Source organism: Gopherus evgoodei, chromosome 6 (genome assembly GCF_007399415.2).
Source record: "Gopherus evgoodei ecotype Sinaloan lineage chromosome 6, rGopEvg1_v1.p, whole genome shotgun sequence".
Taxonomy (NCBI): domain Eukaryota; kingdom Metazoa; phylum Chordata; order Testudines; family Testudinidae; genus Gopherus; species Gopherus evgoodei.
In genome coordinates, this window is record NC_044327.1 from 88385748 (window position 1) to 88413007 (window position 27260).

The 27260-nt window shown below is 43.2% G+C and overlaps 1 protein-coding gene across 4 annotated transcripts; it reads right to left on the minus strand.

The window, feature by feature from the left end:
- Positions 1-1855: 1855 nt before the first annotated feature.
- Positions 1856-26878, minus strand: GCNT4 (glucosaminyl (N-acetyl) transferase 4). Of its 4 annotated transcripts, XM_030566581.1 has the most exons (5): positions 25962-26878; positions 22438-22509; positions 21395-21608; positions 19788-20065; positions 1856-6810 (listed from the first exon to the last, which is right to left on the minus strand). In XM_030566581.1, the coding sequence occupies exons 4-5, from the start codon at positions 19820-19822 to the stop codon at positions 5442-5444; spliced, it is 1404 nt and encodes a 467-aa protein (XP_030422441.1). In that variant the 5' UTR covers positions 19823-20065; positions 21395-21608; positions 22438-22509; positions 25962-26878; the 3' UTR covers positions 1856-5441. The 4 variants fall into 4 exon arrangements, with proteins under 4 accessions (XP_030422441.1, XP_030422443.1, XP_030422440.1 ...); XM_030566583.1 differs by lacking the exons at positions 19788-20065; positions 22438-22509 and adding an exon at positions 9019-9082; XM_030566580.1 differs by lacking the exon at positions 22438-22509.
- Between the last annotated feature and the right edge of the window lie 382 nt (positions 26879-27260).

The following is a 27260-nucleotide window of genomic DNA, read 5'->3' on the forward strand; positions in this document are numbered from 1 at the left end:
TCACTGCCATTCATTAAAGGAGAGATCTCAAAGCCCACTTGATTTTTCATCAAGAGCAACATAAAGTGCAATCCTGTAAAATACAACTGAATGGAAAATTGATTTTGGGAAATAAACATAGCAGCAGTGTTTGCAGAAAGCTGTCACCTATTGAAATCAAATGTTTTTGGAAAGCTTTAAAAAGGAGTGTCAAATTATTCCCTTGAAATACAAAAAGCAAAGGACTATTTTCAGTAGATACTAGAATAAAATACACATTAATTACATTATTCTGGAAACAAAAAAGGAAATCATCATTTTCACATAAACAAAAATCATTACCTTCAAGAGCTATTTAAATTCTACAAAAACATCAACAAATGCTATCCCTGTACTTAACAATCAGGGTCACACTGCTAATTCACAATAAAGTACCATCTACTCACCATTTTCATCTCCTGCATTTTGCTTTTCTCATGGGTCCACATTCTGATTTAAATGACACGAGCTAATGATACAGCAATCATAGAAATTATCAACCGAGACTTTTTTTGATTGCAAATATAGAATGTATGATCATTTTCTATATTTGCTAATCTTCCTTTTAAAATCCTTTTATTCCAACATGAAAGAAAATATGAAGTGAGACCCATACATTCAAACTGGCCATCTCCCTCCCGCTCTCACCCCAATCCATTTATAAGCATGACAAGTTACATAAGTGTTGTCTGTGAATATTTTTCAAAATTGATCAATCTGCTGGCTAAACTTTTAAAGGCCCAATCTAATTCCCCTTGCTGTCAATATCAATCTTTCCATTGACTTCACTGGAAATTAATCAGCTTAGGACCCTTAGTACCAAAGCTTGCTTCCATTGGCATTAATGAGAGTTTTGCCATTGACTTCCATGACACCAACATTTGGGCTCTTGGAGACACTAATCCTGCAAAGACTTATTTGCTTAACTTTTAAGTATGTGAGAAGTCCCATTCTACTTAAAGTTAAGTACGTGCCTCAGTCATTGTAGGACTGGGGCCAAAGTGACCTGCAGATTCACTTGCCTACCAAGCTCCAGAAATCCCCTTTCAATGACCCAAGTAAATTCCCACCAAAGCCATGAAATTCTCTGTCTTCTGTGATTTTTTGTTTTTTCCTTCACATTTTCCTGTTTCTCTGACCTTTCAATTTCAGGGAGGCTGTGGTGGGGTGAGACTCATGGGTGGATTTGGTAGGTTGGGGTTGGATCTGAGCACCGGTAAAAGGTGTGATTGTGAACAGGTTTGGCAGCAGGGAAGGTAGGGTTCAGATCACTGGTTTAGCAGAGAGGAGGAATTGTTGCACGCAGGTTCAGCAACTAGCTAGGAGGAGAGTCCATACTATAGTATACTCATTTGGGGGCTGTCAATAGCAGGGCACTGTTGACTCACCAGTGATGTGTATATCATTAATCCATGGATTTTCACATTCTTAATTCTGAGATGGAGACAGTGCAGGTAACAGTGGATAAAAAATGTCTAAATACCTTGAGTTGTAGTTGCTGAGCAACAGTGCTATGAAACAACAGAGATGAGCTTGGGCTGCAAATTTTGGATCTAAACTTTCCCAGGATTTAGGGTGTCTGGATGCAGGGTCTTGTTTTAGACTCTCATATGTATCATACTTATTCAACTGCTCTACCATTAAAAGGAGCGGTTACTAAATAAATAGCTGCCTCTGATTAACTGTGTGTATGATAGAGACACAGAGGAGTGGGGGTTGGACAGATGACCACACCTACCAAATATCATATTTCTCAAGTGAATTAATGTGTACTTTAATTATTGTGTAAACAAATCATAAAAACTATAGTAGACAGAGAAGACAAGACAATTTTAGATGTTGTCACATTCAAATCAGCTTTATTGTGGCATTCACAATAATGTCCTTTGATGAAATCTGTGGCAAATCCTGAACAAAGACAACGAGGCACTTGGCAAGTACTGCCCTCCACCAAGAAGGTTTGCTTGGTCTCCTAAACAGGTCATTTTTTCCTCTTCCTTAAAAAATGCTTCTTAGAATACAGTTACCACTTTTGTCAACCTCCCCCATTTCCAGCCACTAAAAACATCTTTAGCTTGATCCCAGGGACTAATTCTTCTGCCACAGCACAGCTTGGAAGGTCCAAGTAGCTACTTGAGCATTGCTCAAAGTTGTGTTGTCTGCAAAGGGTACTCTGGCAGCCAGGAACAGCAGCAATGTTCTGCAATGTTTATGCCCTCTTTCTGCTGGTAATATCTCTGCCATGTTGCCTTCTCTGGGAAAATCTCCAGCTGGCCAGATAAATTGCTTTTCCACCTGATTTGTGCTACTGGAGCTCTGCACAGGAGGTGTAAGGGGATCATGAGCAGGTACCTTTTATTTAATGGGATGGAAGTATGGGAGGCCATCTAATAATGCAAATATATTTTCCATTTGAAAATGCTATGGACAAGAACTTATATTGAAGACTTTTGTGGAGGGTGTGGGGGAAGCTCCTGGCTTCAATAAGCAAAAATTCCCCATTGAAGTAGAATACCTGCTTAATAACTGTTTGTAAGCTAAGTTTCTGCCCACGCTAAATTTTATACTTATCTCAGCATATGTTTGGTATGGCTACATTTCTCATGAATGGCAAAGACATTGGTGGGTCATACTAGTCATTTCAAACAAGTCCCAGCAGAGAGAGAGAGAGGGATGGATGAGGGGCAGGGTCAGGTGATGACCTCAAAGATGCATATTGATTGTGATTTTTTGTTCATATTTTATCGCAGAACTATGCCATGGGTCTCTACACTGCAAGTATACATGCATACTGTGTGTGTGTTATACATCTACGTATAACCAATGTTAAATTTTACAAGTGAGGGGGGAAAATAATCTTAAATTTTGGGGATAGACTGTATTTGAAAACATTTTGTAGACCGTCATGCCACAAGAGCTTTGGATTATATCACCAAAAAGAACAGATATTCACCAGGATATTTACAATTCGCAGCATTGTGACGGGGCACACCCTGTACTTCACTTCAAACAAATATTTCATGATAACATGTAGCATGATGGGGGCCCTAACTCAGCAGACAGTATCACTTCTACATTCCCTTGTTTTCCATGGTCTAAGAAGTATATAAGGCCTTGTTCACACAGACTCATAGTGGCTTAACTTAAGATGTATTTTTAAACTGATTTTAGTTAAACTGATGCAAGTTGTCTTGTGTAGACAAGAACTAAGTTTGACCCTCTGACAGCCTTTCATGATATGATAGCATAATTCAACATATTCTGGAGTTCCCAAGTGTGAACATGGTAATGCACAACTCTGTAAATGCAATCAATACTTCCCATTCTAGAAAGTCCCCATAAACCATATTATCAAGATAAACCAGAACAGCACCAAAGGAGTAATGGCAGACTACCAGCCTAAATTACAGTTAGTTTTAAAAATATATTCCTATTTATGTGAGAACATTAAGAGAATTTGTGTTCCATGCATTTATAGAGACTTCATAAATAGTTTTGGTGAGAAGAAGTTGTTGTAATCTATCATTTTAACCACAATAGATTCGTCAGCCATAGGTCTCTAGGTGCTTTACAAAGGTGGTTAAACAGCATTATTCCCATGTTACAGGTGGAGCAATTGAGGCACAGAAGTTAAGTGACTTTACACGGCAAGTTGGTGGCAGATTTGGGAGGAAAGCCCATGATTCTTGACCCTCAGTGCCATTCTTAAACCACTAGTGACTAGTTCATGGCTGCCCTATGTGCTAAAGCTAAGACTGAATAACTTGCTCAAATTAAGTATGTCCTCAATCCTGTCAGTTTGAGTCACAATTTTATGTAATCAGCTAAACACTTTCCATGAGTATTGTGCATCAAGGGTAGTTCTGGTCCTGTCTGTAAATGAGACAACAGGGCCTGGTATTACTGCAGCAGTTTATGGATAGATAAAGACAAGAGCAATACTGTTATTGAACACTGTGAGCCAGATCCTGGGCCGTGTTGGGACAGTACAAAGTTATTCTGGTCACAGATCCAGGGCTCAGATGACTTTCCCTTGCATAGTAGGACTTGGGGAACAGCTGCTGTAGAAACTCCCACATCACCACCTCTTCTGGCCCCCAGTGTAGGAGGCATAGCTGAGAGAAGGGAGATGGCGAGGGCTCCATCTTGCCCCAAGATCCATGGCTATTATGATAATCTTTGGGGCCACTGGCAGCCAGAGCAATTTGAAGCAAGTGAGTTCTAAGTTGAAGTGGGAGCCTGGCCTGGCACAGATCAGCTCAGGACCAGGGAAGCAAAAAGGTGGCATAAAACCACTTCTGCACAGCCCCCTCCTGAGGTGCACTGGTTGCACCTCAGCCCCAACTCAGGATCTGGGCCTGTGACTAGGACAAATTCTGGACTTGTCAATATTTTGCATTTTAACGTAACACCAAACTGTTGAATGAGAATTAAAAGTTCCATTTGTTACCTACTGTATCTACATAGACCCAGTGCGCCATCCTAAAATGGTGTCCCTGACCCAAATGACTGTGGTTTTGCAGGAATATGTTTCTAATGGAGGAGATGGCAACTGAACTAGAATAATACATTTTCTGGCACTGATTTCTGTTAGGCAGAGCTCTGAAAGCTGTCATTTCCAGTGAATACGTACAGACTTGAAAAGAACTGCCATGTGTAATGCTGCCTCTGTCAACCATCATAAAATTCAAAGGTACAGAAAAGTGTATGGAAGCATAAAATTAATAGAGGGGGAAACTAAATACAGAGACAAACAGGCGAGAACACTGCTACTTCCAATGCAGTGGGCAAGGTTCCAGGATCTCTCTTCTATCATCCAATCATATTCACATTGCAAAAATCATTGTTATGGGTCCAATCCTGCAAATGGCTAAGCACCATCATCTCCCACTGACTGGGAGTGGAGGGTTCACAGGATCAGTCCTATGGCTCAGCGGTCATCAGACTTTCTCTTTAGACTCATTTTAGTTTTGGGTTTTTTCCTTCCAGCTTTTCTGAGGTAGCAGACCTGGACATCTTCCTTCCTATGTTTCAAATCTTTTAAAGAAGAAGATGGGAATAAGGAGGACAGACATGAGGCATTATCCTAGCTATTGCGCAGGAAGCTCAATTTGAAGCATTCCATTACCACAAATAGTGCCACAGCTCCCTAAAAAAACATTCAAAAGTGGAGCTAAGAATCACCTTGAAAAATATTAAGGACACAGTGTTGTTTTGGTGAACTATACAATGATTCTTGAAGGGCATAACATATAACATCACATCTGGGGGCTGACTCTTCATTGCATTCTGATTCTCCATTGCACCTTGTGTACTCATTTACACTTGTGCAGAAGGAGCATTCTGATTTGGTAGCATTTTACATCCTAAGACAATTGAGCGTCAGACTCTGGATAACACTGACTACTGAGTGTAGTGTTCCACTATAGTGAAACATCTGCAGAACTTCTGTGCATGAAAGAGCTTTCGGAAGACAAATCAACCCATTCCTTCTGTTGTTTGGCAAGTTTTTCTGCCAAGCATTTTATTAAAACAGGGTCCACTTTGGAGTCAAATTTATTGGCAAACCAGTGTCCATAATTTATAAGCCACCTTAATTCTGCAGCTCCATAGATGCACACACTGCGAATATGGGTACCAGTACAAGGAGGATACAAGTGGTCCTCTAGGTAATTCCATTTCACCAGGCGAGTCTTGCTTTGCAGGTCTGTTATATCATGAGCTGACCTTGAAATCTCCCCAGGTATTCCAGGCACCCGCGCAAGGGTTGCCCAGAAATGTTCATCTGGAGAATAAGTGTCCTTGGACCATTCAAAAAAATCTTTAGCAAGAGATTTTTCAAAGGTATATTGGATGAATGCTCGACTTAAAACAAAATAGGCGCTGCCTACAAAAACCTCAATGTTATGAGGTGGTGGATCTTTAGAAATGTTGGTTTTTACAGGCATCTGCATGTATTTATAAGGCGCACTCTTAAGTTCATAGTGATATGTGAATCGTTCCCTTTTGCTGCTACTTGGCTTTACAGTCTCCAGCATGTTTCCTCCATTGAGTTTCTTCAAATCAGATACCAATTCAAAGTTTGACCTCAAAGGAAAGTCTTGACCACACAAATTAATAACATACTTCCATGGAACGAACGACTTCATCAAATCAGACAAACAATTAAAATCTGCTTGGAGCCTAGAAATGTGTGCATATTCCACTGTCTCCAATTTAGATGCAATGAAAATATTGGGGAAGCACTTAGCTAAACTGTCCATAGCATATTTGAAAGTATTAGCAGACTTTTGGTCATAATGGATGCAGTAAATATTTTGATGGCTGTATAATGTGTGTATGAGTCTTTCAACCATTATTGCATCTTTGTGAACAACCAAAGAGTAGGCTAATGGGAAACTTTCCTCCTCCAGGGAAACAGGCTTCAGGTGGTATCCTCTAAGTGTACGATACACCTGACAATCGTTGGTCATAGCCATAACGTCTTCATCTTCTAAATCAATGATGTCTTTTTTTCTTATCTCTAAACTCTTGCCAATTTCACTAGGTTCTTCTTCGTATATACATGAACAGTTAATTTCATACTGGAAGTTGTTTCTAAGATAGGAGTATTTATTTTTAACATAAGAAGAAGTGCTTAAAAAGTGCTCAACTAAATAAATACCTTTCTGAGGGAATAAGAGTCTTTCAACATTGAGAAGTTTCAGAAGTGCAAGCAGCCACACTGTTAAAAACAGAATCAGGATCTTTTGTCTCATGGGATACTTGAAGGGACATTTATATCTCTTCATTCTGTAGGAAGATAGCAATATAGTGAGATTTTAATCACGGAAGGGTACAATAAAGATAATTCCAGCTTCTGCCAGAAACAAAACTGCATTTAGCTACAGCTTAAAAACAATGATAGCAGAAAGATAGGGCATGGAGAACTCTTTATTATTTCCTTATATTAAACCTCACTTAGTAGCAGCAAATCATAAACATGTTAATTCAGGGCCAGATTTTGCCAGCCTTGTTTGCATCAACCCGTTTCTCATGCTGAATTAGCCCAGTGAAGTCAATGGAACACTTTGCAGAGTAAAATACTATTCAGCCTGAGTAAGGGTGTCTGTATCACACAGTTGATTTGCCAACTCCCTTTCATCTCCACTTGTGCTCCCCCCAAGGAAGAAACCAGCAGCAGTCCCTGGGGGTGTTGCAGAAGTGCAATTTTCATCTCTGTGCTATTAGGGGGTGGGGCTGAATTTAGCCCCTTGGCTAAAAACCTATTGAATTCAGTGGAAGCAGGATCAGGACCATATAGTTATTTTTCTACAGGTCAGTTAATAGTGGATATTTATTTTGTCCAGATATTTTAAATATTGCTTTTTAAAATTAAAAATAAAGAATTAAAGCCAGTGCTTTAAAAATCAGACAGTGCATCCTTTTTATCGATAGCATTGGGGCTGGCCAATGTGTGGGTGTACAAGGGGACAGAAGGGGAAAGGCACTTCCCACCATCACCTCCAGGTATGGCTGATCCTGGCACAGAAGACCCTTGAGGGGTAAGGGCTGCTCCTGCATGGTGGCAGCAACTGCTGTAAAGGAAGTGGTGGTGAGACTGGGTCATAGCCCTGGCAGCAGTGGAGGGGAGCACAGAATGCACCTTCTGCCTCCTGGAGCTCTGGGAGACTGCTGCAAAGGAACTTCCGAGTCTCAGTTGTGCAACTGCATATTAAAAGCCATCTGCTATGTAACAGCTTTCAAACTTATGTTTTATTGCAATGAAGGTGAAGCACAATGATCCTTTCTCCACGTTTTTTGCTTTTAGCAGCAGAGTGTGAACAGCATCGTGTCTATTACTGGATTAAAATGAGACAGGAGTCTGCATCTGGGTGCGGTCTTAGTTATAACTCCATTTTCCCTCTTAATGGAACTGCTCATGCGTAGAGCAATCTGCAATGTTTTCTCCCTAAAAGGAACTTTTTAGCTACCGCTGTATGGGTGTGTGGTTAATAGGAAAGGAAAGAGCAGAAGACAGCTTTGCTACCTTATGGTTGTATGTTTTGTTGAATTTGAAAAATATGGAACTGAACAGTCAGCAAAGGATACACATGCAAACTGCGGTGGCAAAGCCTTCTTCAGGAAATGTGCAAAGGAAGTACTATTCTATTCTTGGTTTGCAAAACTGCTACAAGATTAGGAGCATTTCAGCCTTAGAATGGGTTGATTAATATACTAAAAACTATATAGGTACCTACAATGAAATAAGATGATTTTAGAATAGCTTTTGAACATAGTGTCTGGCACCAGGTTTAGGGGAATCCATAGGTGGCATAAAGCCAGTGTAACTGTCTCTATACTTCTATCCCCAGCATTCCCCCATGTCATAGGCAGGCTAGAGGTGCGTAGGTGAAAGGAGCTGGTGTAACAACTCCTAATGACCTATAATTCCGTAGCAACTTAGCCTTAGACCTGCCCTACATTATCCTAGAGTCCAAAACAACCTCCAGTTAGCTCCAGGTTTGAGGCAGGATTTGTAGATGGCTTACAGCCACTATGTCCTCCCTCCTCAGCTCAATTCCTGCACCCATATATCTGAACCCAAGCGTCCATTGCCTTGTGCCTCTAATCCGGATTTCAATTATAAGAGCAAACCTCCCATCAAATTCAGTGAGAGTTTATGTGAGAGCAAAATGGGTCCTTTGGTGCACATTTTCAGTCCAGGTTTAACTAGACTTTGTTTTTGCACTCATGATTTTACAAATGCAAAAAACTTCGAAGGATAAAATTGTGGGCACAATTATAAGTGGGTACAATTAGTCACTTAGATGTCTATGTACCTGCTCTGCAGGTGTAACCATATATTCAGAAGTCCAAATGACATTTATTGAGGGTGCAAATAATTCAGATGCACTTATTACACAATATTAGGGCTGGGGGAGAAAAAATGAGTTCTTACTTTGAGGTTGGTTAGGTTTGTTTTTTTTTTTAAAACACTTGCAAGAGGAGAGTACTCACGGGCAGGGGTTCTCCTCCCGAGGCAGGTCTCCATTAGATAAACAATTACGGCAAGCATTTATACCTTTTGTGACATAGAATAATAATCAACAATTGCATTTTGTTTATACATATTCCTTTTTGTTATTTTACTTTTTTTAAAGCAATTTTTGCTATAGTTTGCATTTTATTTTGATTTAAACACAAGGTCAAAAACCAGTATCTTTTACAGTTCTTTTCCACTCGCCCATGTCCTGCTTAGAAGTCTCACATTATTAGCTGTTAGAGTTAGCCTGGCTCTTGCTCTTCCTGGAAGACTAAGATGTCTGCTCTTTTCTCAACTTCCACACTCCCCACTTTTGTGCTTTTAGCACACCTATTAATTTTAAACTTTTATTTTTATTAAACTTTGTATTTTTGACTTTAGCTTACATGGTATAAATTTTGGGGATTTAATTAAATATAATAACAACGCATGGTTAGTATGAACATGGAAGGTGCTATTATTAGTACATTTTTTACAATAACACTAAGTTAACTTTAAACAACAATAAAAGCATTAACATTTTTATTGTAATACTATAATGGGGTTGCTGTACAACTTTAGTCACAGAACACAATACATTATTCTTAGTATATAAAGTAGACACTTTATAGGCTGTAAGAAAAGCATAGTTTTTAATCTGATATTTTGGAGCATATGAATTTGTCCTTTTAATTTAGAAATTTTTTGAACCTTTGGTAGGAGTAAAAGCAAATTCATTAGGTGCTAAGACAGTCCAATTAAAGGGTAATTGGAACCTAAGGGCTGATGGTAGAATTTTATTTGCAGGTCAATAAATGATAGTATTGCCTGCAGCAGTGGTGAGATTAAAATGCATGTCTTGCAAAGTGGTGGCCTTAATATACACAAAGCTATTATTAGCTTGGAAAAGCAGGTGTTCTGTTAGGGTAGGTTTTTTTTTTTTTTAAACAAACATTGTTATGAACAGTGACAACTTTTTCGAGCTTTAGTTTATGTACACACTGAAATTGTGGGGTTTTAATGGCCAGAGTGTCCATTGATTTTTTATTTTTATTTAAATGTTGGGTGTTATTTCAAGAGCTCTGATTATAAATTGATTAGGCATACTAGGTAGTTTTAATTTTTTTAATGTTTTGGTGACTTATAGACTCATAGACTCATAGACTCAAGGACTGGAAGGGACCTCGAGAGGTCATCGAGTCCAGTCCCTTGCCCTCATGGCAGGACCAAATACTGCCTAGACCATCCCTGATAGACATTTATCTAACCTACTCTTAAATATCTCCAGCGATGGAGATTCCACAACTTCCCTAGGCAATCTATTCCAGTGTTTAACTACCCTGACAGTTAGGAACTTTTCCCTAATGTCCAACCTAAATCTCCCTTGCTGCAGTTTAAGCCTTATTTAATTCCACATGCATTTTGTTCACGGACCCGGCAGGATTTGGTATTTGGAAGCCCACACCCCTTTAACCAGCCCGTGTGCTTGGAAGGAGAATGGCGAACGTCTGCACTTCCATCCAGAAAATCTTTTAAGTACGTTTCTATGGCCAAAAATTAGATGGCATTTCTGAAGCACTGTAAGGGCAGTAGGCCACGCCTGATGCTTGAGATTACTTTGAATGGCCATAAGCTGGTCATTCAGAAAATCCCTTTTTAAAACTTGCTAGATTCCACTTCCGTTTTTTTTTTTAAGGTCAATTTAGTCAATAGCTTAGGAGTGCTGTTGGATTCTTCGCAGACATGATGCTCTCACATAGCAGCATCTGTGAGAAATGCTTTCTACCATCTCCTGTTGGCTAGGAGACCCTGTCCCATCCTGGTGAATGATGAGCTGGCCTCAGACAGACCTTCATCACTTCCCATCTGGGTTACAGCAATGGGATAACCTGGGCATGAAGCCATTAGCCCTTAAGAAACTCCATCTAGCACAGAACACTGCGGCACTTCTCTTTAGCAACATGGTTACCACAAGGCACATCAGACCTGTCATTGCTCCCTACACTGGCTTTTCATAGAACATGAAGTCAAGTTCAAGGTCTCTGTTCTTATCTTCAAGATGCTGAGTGGCCTGCGCTCAGCATATCTAAAAGATTGCCTACAGCTCTCAGGTGAAGACTGTGGTTGACAACTCCACCCCTCTGGCAGAAAGGAGATGTCCACCTCATTTGTGCAGCAGACCAGGCTTTCTCGGGGCGAGTTCATCACAAACTTGCCTATTTTAATTCCAAGTACACAAGATTTTTTTCAACCTGCCTGCTCTAACAAACACAAAGCATGCAGGAGGGGGAGCTGCGAGGTATCCCCTCTGTTATTTGCAGTGGCATGGAGCTGCGGGGTACCCCTGCTGCCCATGGTGGCTTGGAGCCCCCCGCTGCCTCAGATGGCAGGTATACCTCAAAGCTCCCTACTGCTGCGGGAGGTGATGGGAACCTGCAGCTCCCAGCTGCTGGGGCTGAAGTCACGGAGGTCTTTCGAAGTCACAGATTCCATGTCCTCTGTGACAAAATCGTAGTCTTAGTCATGATGCTTAATGCGCTACTGGAAGGTGCTCAGATACTATGATGATGAGAGTGGCATAAGAACCTATACAGAACAGAATAGAAATGCCCAAGTTTACCCTTCTCCTGGGCCTCTCATTATCTAATCCAATCTCTGGTTGTGCCTAACAACATATCTCAGGTGCTTATACCATTCCTCTTATTAAGTTCCATTTTCCTTACGTGTTGCATGCAGGGTCAATATTTTTTCCCCTTATTTAGGATTGTTATAGTAGGAAAGGAGGTGGGAGTCACCATCTTCTTTTGAAGGCTCCATCTGATTGGGTCCCACCAAGGTTATGCCACCTGGTAGGTGTAGTAATTCATCTACCTGCCAAAGGATAGTCCCTAAGGACTCAGTGAAGGCTTATTATATCTTGTAGCCCTCACTACTCTGCACTCACTATCCAGCCTGTCTAAGTTACAGCGGGGACTTGCTAGCAGTGTAGATAGCAATGAGAGAAGGTAAAACGAGTGCTTCTATTTACCTTTCCACATAATGCAAGACCACCATAAACCAATAAGCAACACATTTAAATGTGATTGAGGAAACACTTTCTAACCTTGTGACAGGCTCATTATATGTTGTATCATAGGGTACGTCTTCACTACCCGCCGTATCGGCGGGTAGCAATCGATTGCTCGGGGATCGATATATCGCGTCTCATCTAGACGCGATATATCGATCCCCGAATGCGCTTATATTGATTCCGTAACTCCACCAACCCGAACGGAGTTGCAGAATCGACAGGGGGAGCCGCGGACATTGATCCCGCGCCGTGAGGACGGTGAGTAATTCGATCTTAGATACTTTGAATTCAGCTACATTATTCACGTAGCTGAAGTTGCGTATCTAAGATCGATTTTCCCCCGTAGTGTAGACCAACCCTTAGAGGCCAAGAGCTCAGCAGCTTTGTAGGATTAGGTATTTATCTAGCTAATGAGAACATCCAGTTACATGAGACAGGACACAAGTATGTAAAGAGCATATGAACCATCATGTTTCAAGGTATGTGCTGACTGCTAACTGCCAGGTTTTCAGAGCAGAAACCGCCAACAGGCATCTTATTTCACATCACCTGTTACGCTGTTCTCTGTATGTGGGTTTGGCCACTGACAGACCAGTCTAGGTGGATGCACAGCTGCATCCTCCTCTGTTCCTGTGGGGTTTTTGCAAGTCACAGGTTTGAGCAACTTTATAAGTATGAAAACCACAAATAATCTGGGGCAGTTTGTGATGGCCTTGTGTAAGTGGATAAGGGAAAAGAGAGAGAAAACAGAGGAGCCTCTCTCTTCCTTGTGTTGCTGCAAAAGGGGTCAACTACAGTTACCATCCTTGCACTCCCTGAATGTAGGGATGCTCCAGGCTAACCCAAGTGGCTGTAGCCAACCCAAAGGGGGTTGAGTGAGGGTAGGGCCTGCTCCTCTCAGTACAGACATCAATGTTCAGCTGGATACATGCTATGCCCTTCAAATTGGTGGTGGGCTGCCACTCCACCATGCACTCCTCCAGAGGCCATGCAGGAATTTTGCAGTTCCCCAGGGGCTCCGCCTGCAGTGCAGCTGCATCTAACCCCCACAAGGAAGGACACACCTTAAACCCACAATCTAGCCGCCCCCCCCCGAGCCACCCCCATTTTTTTTTTTTTATCTGTAGGATACTAGCCAGACACTACTAGGATCTGTAGGATACTAGCCAGACACATCTCATGCTAGAGTAAATCAGGAGCTGCTCCACTGAAGTCAGTCGAATATCACTGCTGTAAATCCAGTCCAAGAACTGGATCATGTCCTTCCTTAGCAGCGATTGTTCCTCGGCAGTCACCGATTTGGGCAGATTACAGAAGTCGGCACCAATGTAGCAACACTGATGTAGTTAGACCTGAGCAAACCCCAGCTATTTGCACACCAGTGCAAAACAGGGCTTACACCTGTACATATTACCACAGTAATTCACCTGGGTAACTCACACAGAGTGACCCCCTGACTTACAGCAGTGCAGTACAGCTATACTGTGAGTTTGCACTCATGTAGTTACATTGGGACAAAAAAATCCAGTGTAGACAGAGCCATGGAGGCAGGACAAACAATGAATATTTTACTAAGCTAAGAGTTAATACAACAATGCAGAAGGTGTTGAAATCCTACTGAGAGATACAGAGCCCCACCTAGCATACTAGTCTATAGACCAACCCACTGAGAAACCCCAGACAAGGCACAGTGTAAACAGAAACCCGCTCTTGAGATTCTCCTGAAGAAGTATGCTAAATAAAGTTAAAGTATTATAATCACTGCAGTGACTCAACCGAGTCACAGCTCTTTAAATACAGCACCATGTGCCTAGCACAGCCTACCCCGCAAGCTTCTCCAAATATCTTTTTGTGGGTGGCCAGTCAGATTCTTTCACAATAAGATCTTCAAAGATCAAAGCACAGAGAGGATTCTCTGTATGCTGATCTCTCCCATTCTGCGCAGAGGGGGAGTCAACAACTTTCACTGATGCCTTCCTCCGATCCTGCCCATCCCCCACTTTGGGCCTTGTAGAATGACCCTCCATGGATCCAGAGCACTGCTTGTGGGGAGGCATCTAGAAAGGGAGGGCCAATGGAACACATCATTCCCTCAACCCAGCAACAACAAATCCAGCTACAACAGCTTTGGTCGCCTTCTATGCTGGGAAATCAAAACCGCCTCCTCCTCACAACACATACACTTCCAAAGGAGTTCTCAAAGCAGCAATGGGTGGGGGAGTTTCCAATGTCAGCAACCCAGAAGGAGAACAGGGGCTCTGGATCTGGAGTGGCAGCACAGGACTTCCGTGTGGGTCTCCCCCAAGATCTTATATGGATATTAGATGATACATTGGCTCTAGGGGAACAGCTCCACTACACTTTTTGTAGGAGGCTCAACCCTGCCCCCTTGACAAACCTAGTGGGATTCTCCACCATCCTGCCCACCGAGAGCAGACAGCTCTGATAACACCAGACTGTCTTGGCTGCTCTGTTTGGAGTTAAAAAGCCCTCCCCAGACAGACTGATATTTTATGGTACCAATGTCCATAAATGTTCAAATCCAGGGCAGTTCATCTGAAGATGTTTTTGTTCGACACATGCGTATCTGCAGCTTATCAGAGATGAAAACTGTTGTATCCTCCAGGCTCTAAATCGTGGCCTTCAGAGACAATTGGATTAAGAAGAAAATGTATATTTGACAAGGAGTTCAGTGCGTGTTCCCAGAGCCATGCCCTTTGATTTCTAAATGGAAGTATTTGAATGCATTCGGGGGTCTTATCTCTCCAAGTGCCTCCCACTGTTTCCACTACAGCCAGGATCCTGATGAGAGGCGGGAGCACGCTGAACAGCTGCTGTCCCTCTCCTGCTGTTTCTCAGCCTGAGAGGCAAAAAGGAAGTGAAACAAGGCAGAGAATCTGTCACCCCTAAGGGTGGATTGTGGTCTCTTGACTTCTTTGAAGTAATACCTTCTACTGTCACACTACAAACATTGGACACTGCTGATTGAAAGGGTATTGCGCGTTTCCCAGTCAGAAAGCCATGAACGCAGCTCAAGATTCTTCCAAGTACACATTTAACAAAATATGAATCCCCTCACAAGCATGGGGGGGAGCAAATTCTGCCCCCTGCAGCTGGGCTTCACCGGTGTAACTGAGAGCAGAATTGAGTCCAGGGTGTATAACTAAATGCTATTGACTCTGAGCGCCCACTTGCAGATCACAGAGGTCAATTATAGCTGTTTTGCCTGACAGCAAATCTCTAATCTAGAGTGTGCAGCTGATGATTTGGAAAATCAAACTAAAATTAGAACACAGGTATCCCTGGGAGGGATTCAGCTGGGAGGAGCCAGGAGTTCCGCTGACATCAGATGCAGTTAATTCAGAGGCTAACATAAACCTTATTTCTTGGCCTTTGGTGGCCAGTAAAAGTCCCACTTGACATTTTAAAGAATGTGTGTGTTAATCCTGGTATCCCAGACAAAGTCCAGGTGGAATAACTATGTTCAGCAGCAAGCATCCTGTTAAGGGAACCATATATATTAAAAGAATTTGGCCCATAGTCTGTGAACAGAAGATAATGTTGTTATTGACTACAGTGCATGAGAAACCTTATAAGCTAGCATACCCTACACTACGAGATCCTGCTATGTGAGATGGAGATTCCACTGTACTGCATGGAGTTATTACATGATATCTAGGAACATTTCATGGCAGCTAGAACATAATGGGTGTCCCCATTGTGGTTAGAGTTAATCTCTCTGGAGAGATTTTAAGTTTGTTTTTTGTTTACAGGCTACTCAGGAAAAATATCACCACCTTATTTCCTTCCTTTTTCATACATTCTTTGTACTCTAGCTATCTAACCAATGCATAGGGCCTATCACAATGGTATCTAAGTTCTTCAAGCTACTTGTGAGTGTTCTGGCAATTAGGAGCACTAGATCAGTTTCTGACCTCACAACACTGTAACTGGAGAATAACTCCTGGGAGGTTGGTGGAGTTAAGTGGCATAAAACTGGCACACAAGTTCTGAATGAGGCTCACTGTCTTGAAATTGCTAAGGGCAGCAACAGAGCCTGGAATTTCAGGGCCAAGATTGCAGGTGCATTTCAGCATTAATCAAGAACAGAAGGGCTCTGCACCAATGCACGGGTCACTCTAGACAAACTGGGTATCACCGAACCAACAGATGGCTCAACATGAGGGTAGGGGACTGGACTCGATGACCTCTCGAGGTCCCTTCCAGTCCTAGAGTCTATGAATCTATGAAAAAAACATATCTTCCCACCCCAAGAGTCTGTTCCAGGAGGGGCAGCACGCTGAAGTTTTGCCTTGGGCAGCAGATTGTCTTGACCAGCTCAGTGACAGCATTGCTATTTCAGCTAGGTTGCAGGGCAAGAAAGGCTTAAATTGGGCTTCAAATGAACTATACACATTTATGGACTTAAATAACCAGAAGAGGATAGTAAAGTCTATGGGCTTGTGGTGTGGCTATATATGAAGACCCAGACTTAGGTATCATTTCATTTGACTAAGACTAACGATTTACATAGGGAGCATTTGGGTTGTTGGGAGATTGTAATGTTTTACTGCAGCTCCTGACTATTATTACATTGTTACCATAAACTGTGTGTACGCAAAGTACAGCAAATCCCAGGCTCCTTGTGAAACTTAGAGATGCCAATGACCTTTTCATGCACCACCAACTTGTAGATACATTGACTGTACACAAGAACAGAGGACTGCCTCCTACCTCTTCTGGGTAACTCCTTCCTGCATTAGGCCATTCTGTACTCAGTATTGCTCCGTGCCTATTTCCCACACAAGCAGCTGCGTCTAGCTGCTTCCTGAACTAGCAATAGGGGGATGTAGGTCGCATCAGGACTGCAGGCCAGGGGAGGAGGTGGTGGTGGTTCCCAGCTGGAGAATGATAGGTCAAGTAAACCCCCCCACACACCCCACCAAGCAGTCTTGCCCTGCACTCTGCCACTCTTTCCTGTGGAAGCTTCCACACTGTCTCTTGCACCTAAGTTACAGCCTGAGTTCTACGTACTTGAAATACAGAACACAAAATCCAGGAACTACTTCCCTCAGGTCACCATCTACATAAACTTGCTTTTGGCTTTTATTACCAGCAATCTGGAGGTCCCACTGATCTTGGCAGGTGTGGTCACCCCTGAGGTAACTCTTGTTTTGGTAGCATGCCAGATTGATAGCTGGTTGCTATATCTCTCTTTCAGACTCATCTCTCCATCCACATATTCAATCTTATATTTGGTTCAGAGTGGTTATTTTGGCCAATGGTGGAGCAGCATGTAATACAAGCTGCTGCAGAAATCTGGACTCTTGGAAAACCTGAACCCTCTGTACAGCAGAATTCTCTCCTCCTCACTATCTGAAATTCATCATTCTCTAAGAACATTACCATGGTGCAATTCAGTCTCCATTTCTGTGAAAGAAGGGGAGGCAGGCCAGATAGCCATGCTTTAAGAAGAAGAGGAGGGTAGGTGCCAACTCCACATTATCCTTCTTCCCTTATAGAGAAGCCTTTCTGCAGACGTTTTGCAGGAACTGGGCTCATGTGAGTGAACTGTTCATTTAAGTGAGGAGAAGGAAACATGAGGAGGGGGAAGAAAAGAGTTAGGACACTGGAACCGAAGCAAGGGAATGGTGTGGAAGGGAGGTGGAGATGAGGAAGTTGATGGGGGCAGGTGCCTCAATATGTTTAACATTAAAATTAAATGAATTTAAACACTGACTTGCAACTAATAAGCTGTACCCGAGATCACCCTGATCCTTTGTATGTGGCATCTCATTCCTCTACCTTTTATTGGTCTTTGCTTGGAAAAGCCTAATACATTTTGGGTACTACTATAATCTAAATAATAACTCTATGACCAAGTCCCAGGCACCCAACCTTCAATAAATGTCATGAGCTCTCCCTTCTGACCCCAGTTAGCAGATCCAGCAATCTCAGGTTGCTTAATACACACTTGTTCCCCCAACAGTGCAATCTGTTGACTTATTTCCATTAACAGTATTGCAGAATAAGGCAAATTCTTGCCTCTGGGTCTCTTTCTGCTCCCTCCAAATCAAACTATTTGATAGAGGAAGGATGAGAATATGTTCCTGGGATGGAAGTAAGAGGGGGGTGATTGATTTTTCCAAGCTTTTTTTTTTTTTCTTAAAAAAAAAAAAAATTGGTTGGCTGAGGAACCTGTTTATCCCCATTTGATTATTTAATGCTGCTGGCTGGCAGAGTTAATTTATTTGTATATTAGCGTTTAATGCTCCTGAATGGTCGTTACTGTCATTGCAAGTATAATTATTATTAGTGGCCTCAGAGCTTCTGTATGAGTATTTTTGTATTGTTGTTAAATCTAAATAAATAAAATAAAGAGTTGCCTGATTTTTCTGGTTTACCAACTTGAGTTTTCCCCATGAACAAATCGTGTCAAACCAATCTGATAGCGTTCTTTGATAGGATAACGAGCCTTGTGGATAAGGGAGAAGCGGTGGATGTGATATACCTAGACTTTAGTAAGGCATTTGATACGGTCTCGCATGATATTCTTATAGATAAGCTAGGAAAGTACAACTTAGATGGGGCTACTATAAGGTGGGTGCATAACTGGCTGGATAACCGTACTCAGAGAGTAGTTGTTAATGGCTCCCAATCCTGCTGGAAAGGTATAACAAGTGGGGTTCCGCAGGGGTCTGTTTTGGGGCCGGTTCTGTTCAATATCTTCATCAACGATTTAGATGTTGGCATAGAAAGTACGCTTATTAAGTTTGCGGATGATACCAAACTGGGAGGGATTGCAACTGCTTTGGAGGACAGGGTCAAAATTCAAAATGATCTGGACAAGTTGGAGAAATGGTCTGAGGTAAACAGGATGAAGTTCAATAAAGATAAATGCAAAGTGCTCCACTTAGGAAGGAACAATCAGTTTCACACATACAGAATGGGAAGAGACTGTCTAGGAAGAAGTATGGCAGAAAGAGATCTAGGGGTCATAGTGGACCACAAGCTTAATATGAGTCAACAGTGTGATACTGTTGCAAAAAAAGCAAACGTGATTCTGGGATGCATAAACAGGTGTGTTGTAAACAAGACACGAGAAGTCATTCTTCCGCTTTACTCTGCGCTGGTTAGGCCTCAACTGGAGTATTGTGTCCAGTTCTGGGCACCGCATTTCAAGAAAGATGTGGAGAAATTGGAGAGGGTCCAGAGAAGAGCAACAAGAATGATTAAAGGTCTTGAGAACATGACCTATGAAGGAAGGCTGAAGGAATTGGGTTTGTTTAGTTTGGAAAAGAGAAGACTGAGAGGGGACCTGATAGCAGTTTTCAGGTATCTAAAAGGGTGTCATCAGGAGGAGGGAGAAAACTTGTTCACGTTAGCCTCTAATGATAGAACAAGAAACAATGGGCTTAAACTGCAGCAAGGGAGATTTAGGTTGGACATTAGGAAAAAGTTCCTAACTGTCAGGGTAGTTAAACACTGGAATAGATTGCCTAGGGAAGTTGTGGAATCTCCATCGCTGGAGATATTTAAGAGTAGGTTAGATAAATGTCTATCAGGGATGGTCTAGACAGTATTTGGTCCTGCCATGAGGGCAGGGGACTGGACTCGATGACCTCTCGAGGTCCCTTCCAGTCCTAGAGTCTATGAGTCTATGAGTCTATGACAGTAGCTGTCTAATAGTAGCACCTGGTCCTATTGTCATCTGCTTTGTGGTGTATCATCCACCTTCTTATTCAGTTCTTCTAATGCATTACATATGCCTTCTGTGATTGGCAGAGAGCTTCAATGGAGAGACATATGTCTACTGTCCACATGCTGTTTGTTGGGCCTCTAGCTGTGGGGCTCCATAAGTCAAACGTGTCCTGTTGTAGTGCCTTAGTTTTAGGCTGGGGTATGCTTGAATGAATCCATTCATTATTCTTGCCCAGTTTTAAGCTCTTGCAGGTTTAACAGTTGTATGGTGCCTTAAGGAACAAATAGGAGATTTTACAATGTGCCACAGCGCTCCAGAAACTCATACAGAGCAGAGAAGAGGCATCTTATTTCTGCTTTTGCTTCTAACCATTCAGTAGTATTTGAAGTCTAGTGGAACACTCCAGTAGTTGGATTGAACTTTCTGACCTTACCTTTGATTAGTTTAAATCTTACCTTTGAGAAAGGATGCAGGGAAATTGCTAATTTATCCAAGATTAACTGTGGTGTCTCTTATGGGTGCCATACGTGACTTAGTTCTAGCTCTGCATGCTAATACTCTATATCATCAGTAAGCATAGGTTCATTCATTGTTTGTGATGCACAGACCTATTTCTCTTTTTCTATAGTACCAGAAGAACCCAATGTTAACTATTTTACTTGTGTCTGTCTGTCTCTCAGTCCTAGCTGTCTGCATGTTCTTTAAACTTCCTGTATGTTCTTTTCCATCCGTCTTAGGTATTTATATGGCCCAAATAACCATCGTATCTGATTGCCTGATGCTTTTGAATATATTTATCCTCACAACACCTTGTGAGGGAAGGAAAAACTATTATCACTATTTTACTGATGGGAACTGAGGCATAGAGAAACTAAGTGACTTGCCAAAGGTCACACAGGAAGTCTGTGGCAGAGCAGGGAAATTAATGTAGGTCTCCTGAATCCTAGGATACTGCTCTAACCACCAGACCACGCTTCCCCTCAAGCAAAGTTTAGGTCTGGCCCCCTGTGGGACCTCTCAGGTGCAATACCCAAGATTCAGTAGGCAAATTTCTTCCCCTTATTTCTTCCCCAAATTACTGGGTCATGCCAGCTGGGGGCCAGAAATGCAGAACCTAGCAGGAGGGGGGGAAATAAGTTTAAGGCCTAAGGATAAGTAAAGAGATAGTTAATGGCCAAATTTTCAAAACTTGGTTGCCTAAAAGTTAAGCATCTAAATTCATATTTGGACTTCTAACTAAACATAACCTGATGTGCTTCCCATGAGACATGAAGGTGAAAATTAGGCTAACATGGCCGAAACTGGGGAGTGTTTGCAGAGGGCATTAGAAGAAGAGAGGATGATACTTCCCTGCTAAGCTGCATTGGAAGGGGAAACATAGTGAGTTACCAGCCACCCTCAGCTAGTTACCCCCAAGTTCTCTGTCAGCATGAAGCAGCTCGTATTACTACTGAGTTCCTTATGGGCTCTTTGGTCTGAACCTTACCTGTGGATCAGATACTTCGGAACTATTATTCCGCACACGTTAAATCCTCACCACTCCAACTTATACTTGCTGAGTCAACAACATTGCTCAAATCAACAGTCTGTCTAAACCTACCTTTTGAACTTTGCTTTATCTTCTTTCCTTGGGAAAGTGTTCTAGAAAGCTTTGCTCGAGGGGCACCATGACTGACTGGATACACAAGAGTAGTTCTTTTCCTCCATCCTCCCAGAACCCACAAACAGTGTTCCAAGATTTAGTATCCTCTTTAACTATGTTTCAATCGAGTGTGCAGCCACGTATATGGGAGGACCAGGGGGAACATTCCTCCCTACAAAGAAAAAAAAAGTAAATTAAAATGTTAATTACAAAGTACAGGAACTGTGGAAGTGTTATGTAATAAGTACATCTCTTTAGCTGCTTATATTTAGTTCATAATTTAAACAGCTTGGTTTCATGATTTCACTGTAGCAAATCCTCTACTACCCATTCTTAGCATTAATTTCACACAATTCATGCCGCCTTTAACTGTTGACATCTTCTAAATACCCACAATAACCTGAGTTTGACACTCGCTCAGAATTTCTCTGATAGCAGGAGAACTATGTAAAAGAACATTTAGCATCTGAAAAATTTGATCCCAGCCTGTTGTTCAAATGTACCACTTAATACACTGAGGCTTAGCATATTATGCTATCACTCATTTTCTTGTTACATTATACAATGGAACATATCATCTGCCCCTGATGGGATGTAGCTCAATGTGGCAAACTTGAAAAATACAGTTTTGGAAAACTGCAGGTAAAGAATTTTTTTTTAAATTAGACATCAGTTACTTTGAAAAACACTGGGCCTAATTCTACTTTGGCCTGGTCTACACCAGGGGAGGTGGGGGTTGATGTAAGATACGCAACTTCAGCTATGGGAATAGCGTAGCTGAAGTCAACGTATCTTATTTCGACTTATCTCCCACCTTCACGGTGTGGGATGACGGCCGTGACTCCCCCGTCAACTCCGCTTCCGCCTCTCACCCTGGTGGAGTTTCGGAGTCGACGGGAGCACGCTCGGGGATTGATTTATTGTGTCTTGTCTAGATGCAATAAATTGATCCCCAATAGATTGATCGCTACCCGCTGATCCGGCAGGTAGTGTGGACATACTCTTTCAGAAACACTGGTATAAAACAGAAGTAACTCCCTTTAAGTCAATGGAGTTCCACTAGTAAACAGTTCCTGTATAAAGGAGGGAGAGAAACAGATTTTATTTCTTCAGATCAATTGCAGGTACAAGCAGAGAGAAATTTTGCTCAGATGTTCAGTTTTTGAAATTTTGATTCATATGTGTTTTGAAAGAAATATATTTCAACCTCAGAGGTGCTATTGTGATCAGAAAGGCAACATCGTAATTTGTGCAAAATCATATGACATATATACACACACCCAATATCTATACTCTACCCTAGCACTGTATAAGAGGGGAGGAATCATTAGAAACCTACACTAAGTTAACTGGGTCTCCCAGTGCATCTTCTTTTATGCATCTGTTTTTGGATGGTAAACTCCTTGCAGGAGGGATGGTCTTATTGTTTTGTCTTGCGCAATACCCAGCACATCACGGGTCAAATTTTCTAAAGCGCTTAATTAACTTAGAAGCATAAGTCCCATTGCTTTTCAATTGGACTTCAGCTTCTAAATTACTCAGGTGCTTTTGAAAATGTTGGCCCATTTTCTCTTTAAAATAATCTGCAATAATAATTCTCATCTCTGTTCTCACTCTTGATTTACAATTATAAGGGGCCTAATCATCCTCTGAGACAGTAGCGTTGGAACAATTTTTATGTTGGAGGTGCTGAAAGTCATTGAACAAAACTGTAAACCCTTTACATGATGGAAGCCACTTCAAGCTAGGTGGTGCTACCACACCCCAGGCACTCCTAGTTCCAACACCTGTGCTCTGATACCCATGTTGCCATTTTTTCTTCCCCTTCCTCCTCTCTACAAAGTCAGAGATCCTCAAGTGGAGAGAGGCTGGGCATGTATTGCCTTCTCCAAGACTCATGGGAATCTGTAAAACAGTTAGTGTAGCTTGAAGCTGAAAGAACTTTTTCACTTTCCTCTCTAGACCTTGAAATCATCATTCATGGACATGGGGAAGGGGCTATCAGTAGTTGCTGGTGGAAGAAGCTCCCGCAGCATGGTTCCAATAAAGCTGTGCTACCCAGAATCCTAAAGGGATCATGGGGCCACAGAGCCAGGCTGAAGGCTCAGCACCTATGCACAGATGTACCCAGCTTCACAGACCTCATGATATATGTGTGGAACCCTCTGTTCATTACACAGGAGGGCAAACCCCAGCCCCTGGAATAATTTAGGGAAATCTCTGTGGAGCAGATCCTCAACTGGTGTAAATCAATGTTGCTTCATTAAAGTAAATGAAACAATGGTGATATACATCAGCCAGGGATCTGGCCTATTATGTGGAACTTCATGGGTAATTTTACTCCCCATGGCCTAATTCATGTGTTTTTCTGTAGGATAAGGTGATCAGGTTTGCAGCATGGGAAAAGGAGAGTTCACTAACTCTCATTACCCTTAACTCCTTTTCTCAAGGGGGAAATGTTCTCCTGACTAGATTAGCACTTAACATATTTTACCTCTACTAGGAAAAACTGGTCTTGAGTTTAACAAGAATAAATATACTAGAAAGCTAAGCGCTACTATAGATTAATGCATTAGGCCCGGGGTAGGCAACCTATGGCAAGGGTGCCGAAGGCGGCACGCAAACTGATTTTCAGTGGCACTCACACTGCCCGGGTCCTGGCCACCACTCTGGGGGCTCGGCATTTTAACTTAATTTTAAATTAAGCTTCTTAAGCATTTAAAAAACCTTATTTACTTTGCATACAACAATAGTTCACTTATATATTATAGACTTATAGAGACAGACCTTCTAAAAATGTTAAAATGTATTACTGGCACACAAAATCTTCAATCAGAGTGAATAAATGAAGATGGGCACACCACTTCTGAAAGGTTGCCGACCCCTGCTCTAGCCTTTCATCTGCAGAGACCTAAAATCTATTGATAAAAAACAAATTTGAATGGCTCAGCCAACTCCTTAGTAAATTTTAGTTCCCATTACAATACCACTTAGAATTTGGCATGATTAATGGTTGCTGCTCATAAAGAGGCCTAAGACTGGAACAGTAAGGCATGAGTGCTGCAGGTGAGACTGGAAGTGCATTAGCAGAATGAGTTTGGAGTAATCTGAATGCCTGACCACAGCCAGTAAAACCAGTTCTTCATTTTTATGAGCCTAACAGTTCTCCTCAAATTAATTTTAAAAACCATCCAGTATTCCTGTCAGAAATCTCCAGCAATACACCGCTGACAAGAACACGGAATCTCCATCTTGAAGGAAAACTCTTGATATCTTTCACTAACTACAAAAAAGAAGATCTACGATTTTGAATTCACTGCTCTGATCCTCCTCCCGCTTGCACCTACATGAGATAGGAGTGGTTAGTGACATTGCACTGGTGTGAAACTGATGTGGGTAAGAGCAGAATCAGTCCCACGTGCACCCTCCCGCCCCAACTCCCAGACACACACACTTACCCTGTCCATTCCTTGTTTTAATTTATTTCAATGGAATGACAGATGTGGTGCACAGAGCTGAGGCACAAGCATCAAATGTAAACACGCAATATAATTCCTACAAGCTAGCCTGTAAATACGTACATACTCTCCAATGACAAGTTACAATTACAGATGTGTGGCTAACAAAGCAAACAAACAAAAGTTCCATGCCATTCCGGTGCAACACCTGGCACAGAATATTCATTATTAATTACATGTATTAATAAGTTTTCAAGGAGCATTCAGCACAAATACAGGCTGTGGAGCCTAAGTTATGCAACCGTTTTTGCAACATTTGGCCATGAACTGTACATACTGTGCCAAAAAATGTAGACGGGACTTTACAGAGTCAAACATTCCTTGCCTCAAAGAACTTACAGTCTAAAGCAGTGGTTCTCAACCTTTCCAGACTACTGTACCCCTTTCAGGAGTCTGATTTATCTTGCGTACCCCAAGTTTCAGATCTCATAAAAATACAAGTACAACACCGTTACTGAACAAATTGCTTCCTTTCTCATTTTTACCACATAATTATAAAATAAATCGATTGAAATATAAATATTGGACTTACATGTCAGCATATAGAGCAGTATAAACAAGTCATTGTATGAAATTGTAGTTTGTACTGACTTCGCTACTGCTTTTAGATAGCCTGTTGTCAAAGTGGGCAGCTATCTGAATGAGCTGATGCATCCCCCGCCCTTCCCCAGACTTCCGCATACCCGGGTTGAGAAAGAACCACTTGCTCCTTCTAACCTGGACCAACAGGGCATCGGCCCCCTAGCTGGTATCAACGAGCGCAGCAGCAGCTCGCAGGGAAGTATTAGTTCACACTGAGCTGGCTGCTAAGTCTGTGCCAGCCGTTTCCCAGTAAGGCATGTGATTGGTGTTCACTTCATTAGCTCTATTACACCCCGGGCCCGGGCCCGGACCGGATTTACACCAGCCCCGGGATACTCACTAACGCTTCTCGGAGCACGAGGACTCTGAAGTGCCCTGGCCCGGTAGCACCGGGCTTGCACACGGACAGACCAGTCCCGCTTTACCTTTGCAGCCATTTGGCGGAGCGCAGTACCCAGTGGCTTTGGGGTCCCTCCAGTCCGGGCTTCCTTTCACCCGGCGACCTTTGCTCGTCCCGCGCCGGGCCAGGGAGCCGGAGTCCCCGGGGGGCAGCCAGCGCCCGCAGTGGCGAACACCTCGCCCGAGCCCCTGCGCGCCTCTCCCCGGCTCGCTCGGTCCTCCCCCGCCGCCAGCCGCCGCCCAGGGGGCGCGCGGCAGAGTTACCGCCGCTGCTGCCTCTGGGCTCGGCAGCTTTGGACACGCTCCGTGGCGCGCCCAGCCGGGCCGAGCCCGTGCGAAAGTTTGGGCGCCGAGTCCCGCCCCGCAAACTGTGTGTAGCTGGCGGGCGAGCCCGCCCCGGGGGAAAAGCCCGCTGGCTTCGCAGTCCCGAGCTGCTCCGCACGGCTGGGCGGGCGGGCTGGCCCGGGCTGGGCTGCCCCTGCCAAAGGGAACCAGGCGCGCAAAGTTACAGTGGGACCGGAGCAGCCAGGGGACGGTGACCCCGCCTCCCGGCAGGGAGCGGCGCTGAGCCTGGGCGGGGGAGGGGAGTTCCCGGGCCAGTCGCTGAGGAAGGCGCCGCAGAGCGGAGCAGCAGATGTTGGCAGTGGGGCTGGCGGGAGGCGCGCCGGGCTCCCCCTCGCTGGCTGCGGGGCGGACTGAGCCCCCCATGACGTGACGGGAAGGGAGGGGAGCCTCCGCCTTCCTCAGCCTGTCCGGCCAGCTGGAGCCAGAGGAACGAGCGCTGGGACGTTTCAGTAACAGCTGGAGCGGTCCGCAATCCAGCTGTGCCTGCACAGGCCGCGCCCCGGGACCTCCGCCTTGCCCCGAGCTGCACCGCTGGGGCTTGGCTCCCTGGCGGCGGGGTCGGTTTGCAGCCAGCGAACGCTTTGCACACCACCTCCCTGCGGGGCTACTTCTTCATTTTTAAAGGGAGTCACTTTTGCACAGGGTTTATGATGCTGACAGTCACTGAGATAACGTGAATTGGCATCAAGCCTCCACTGGAGAGGAAACGTTTCCTCTCCAGATAAGCCCTAGGAGGACGCTGAAAGTTATGATAATGTGAAGTGTTGACTTGGGAAAGCAACCATTTTATGTGCGGAAACACGAGGTTTGGCAGATCAAGTCTTACTGAAACGGAGGCGAGGACTCACATAGGGCAAGGAGCTGGCCCATAAGTTCTGGGCACATTTTTTGGTGATTTTCGAGTGTCCTGCCTCTCCCCCACACACTTGGTAACCAGGCCCCCTGACACCAATTGGCAGAACTGTCAATGGGCCCCCTAG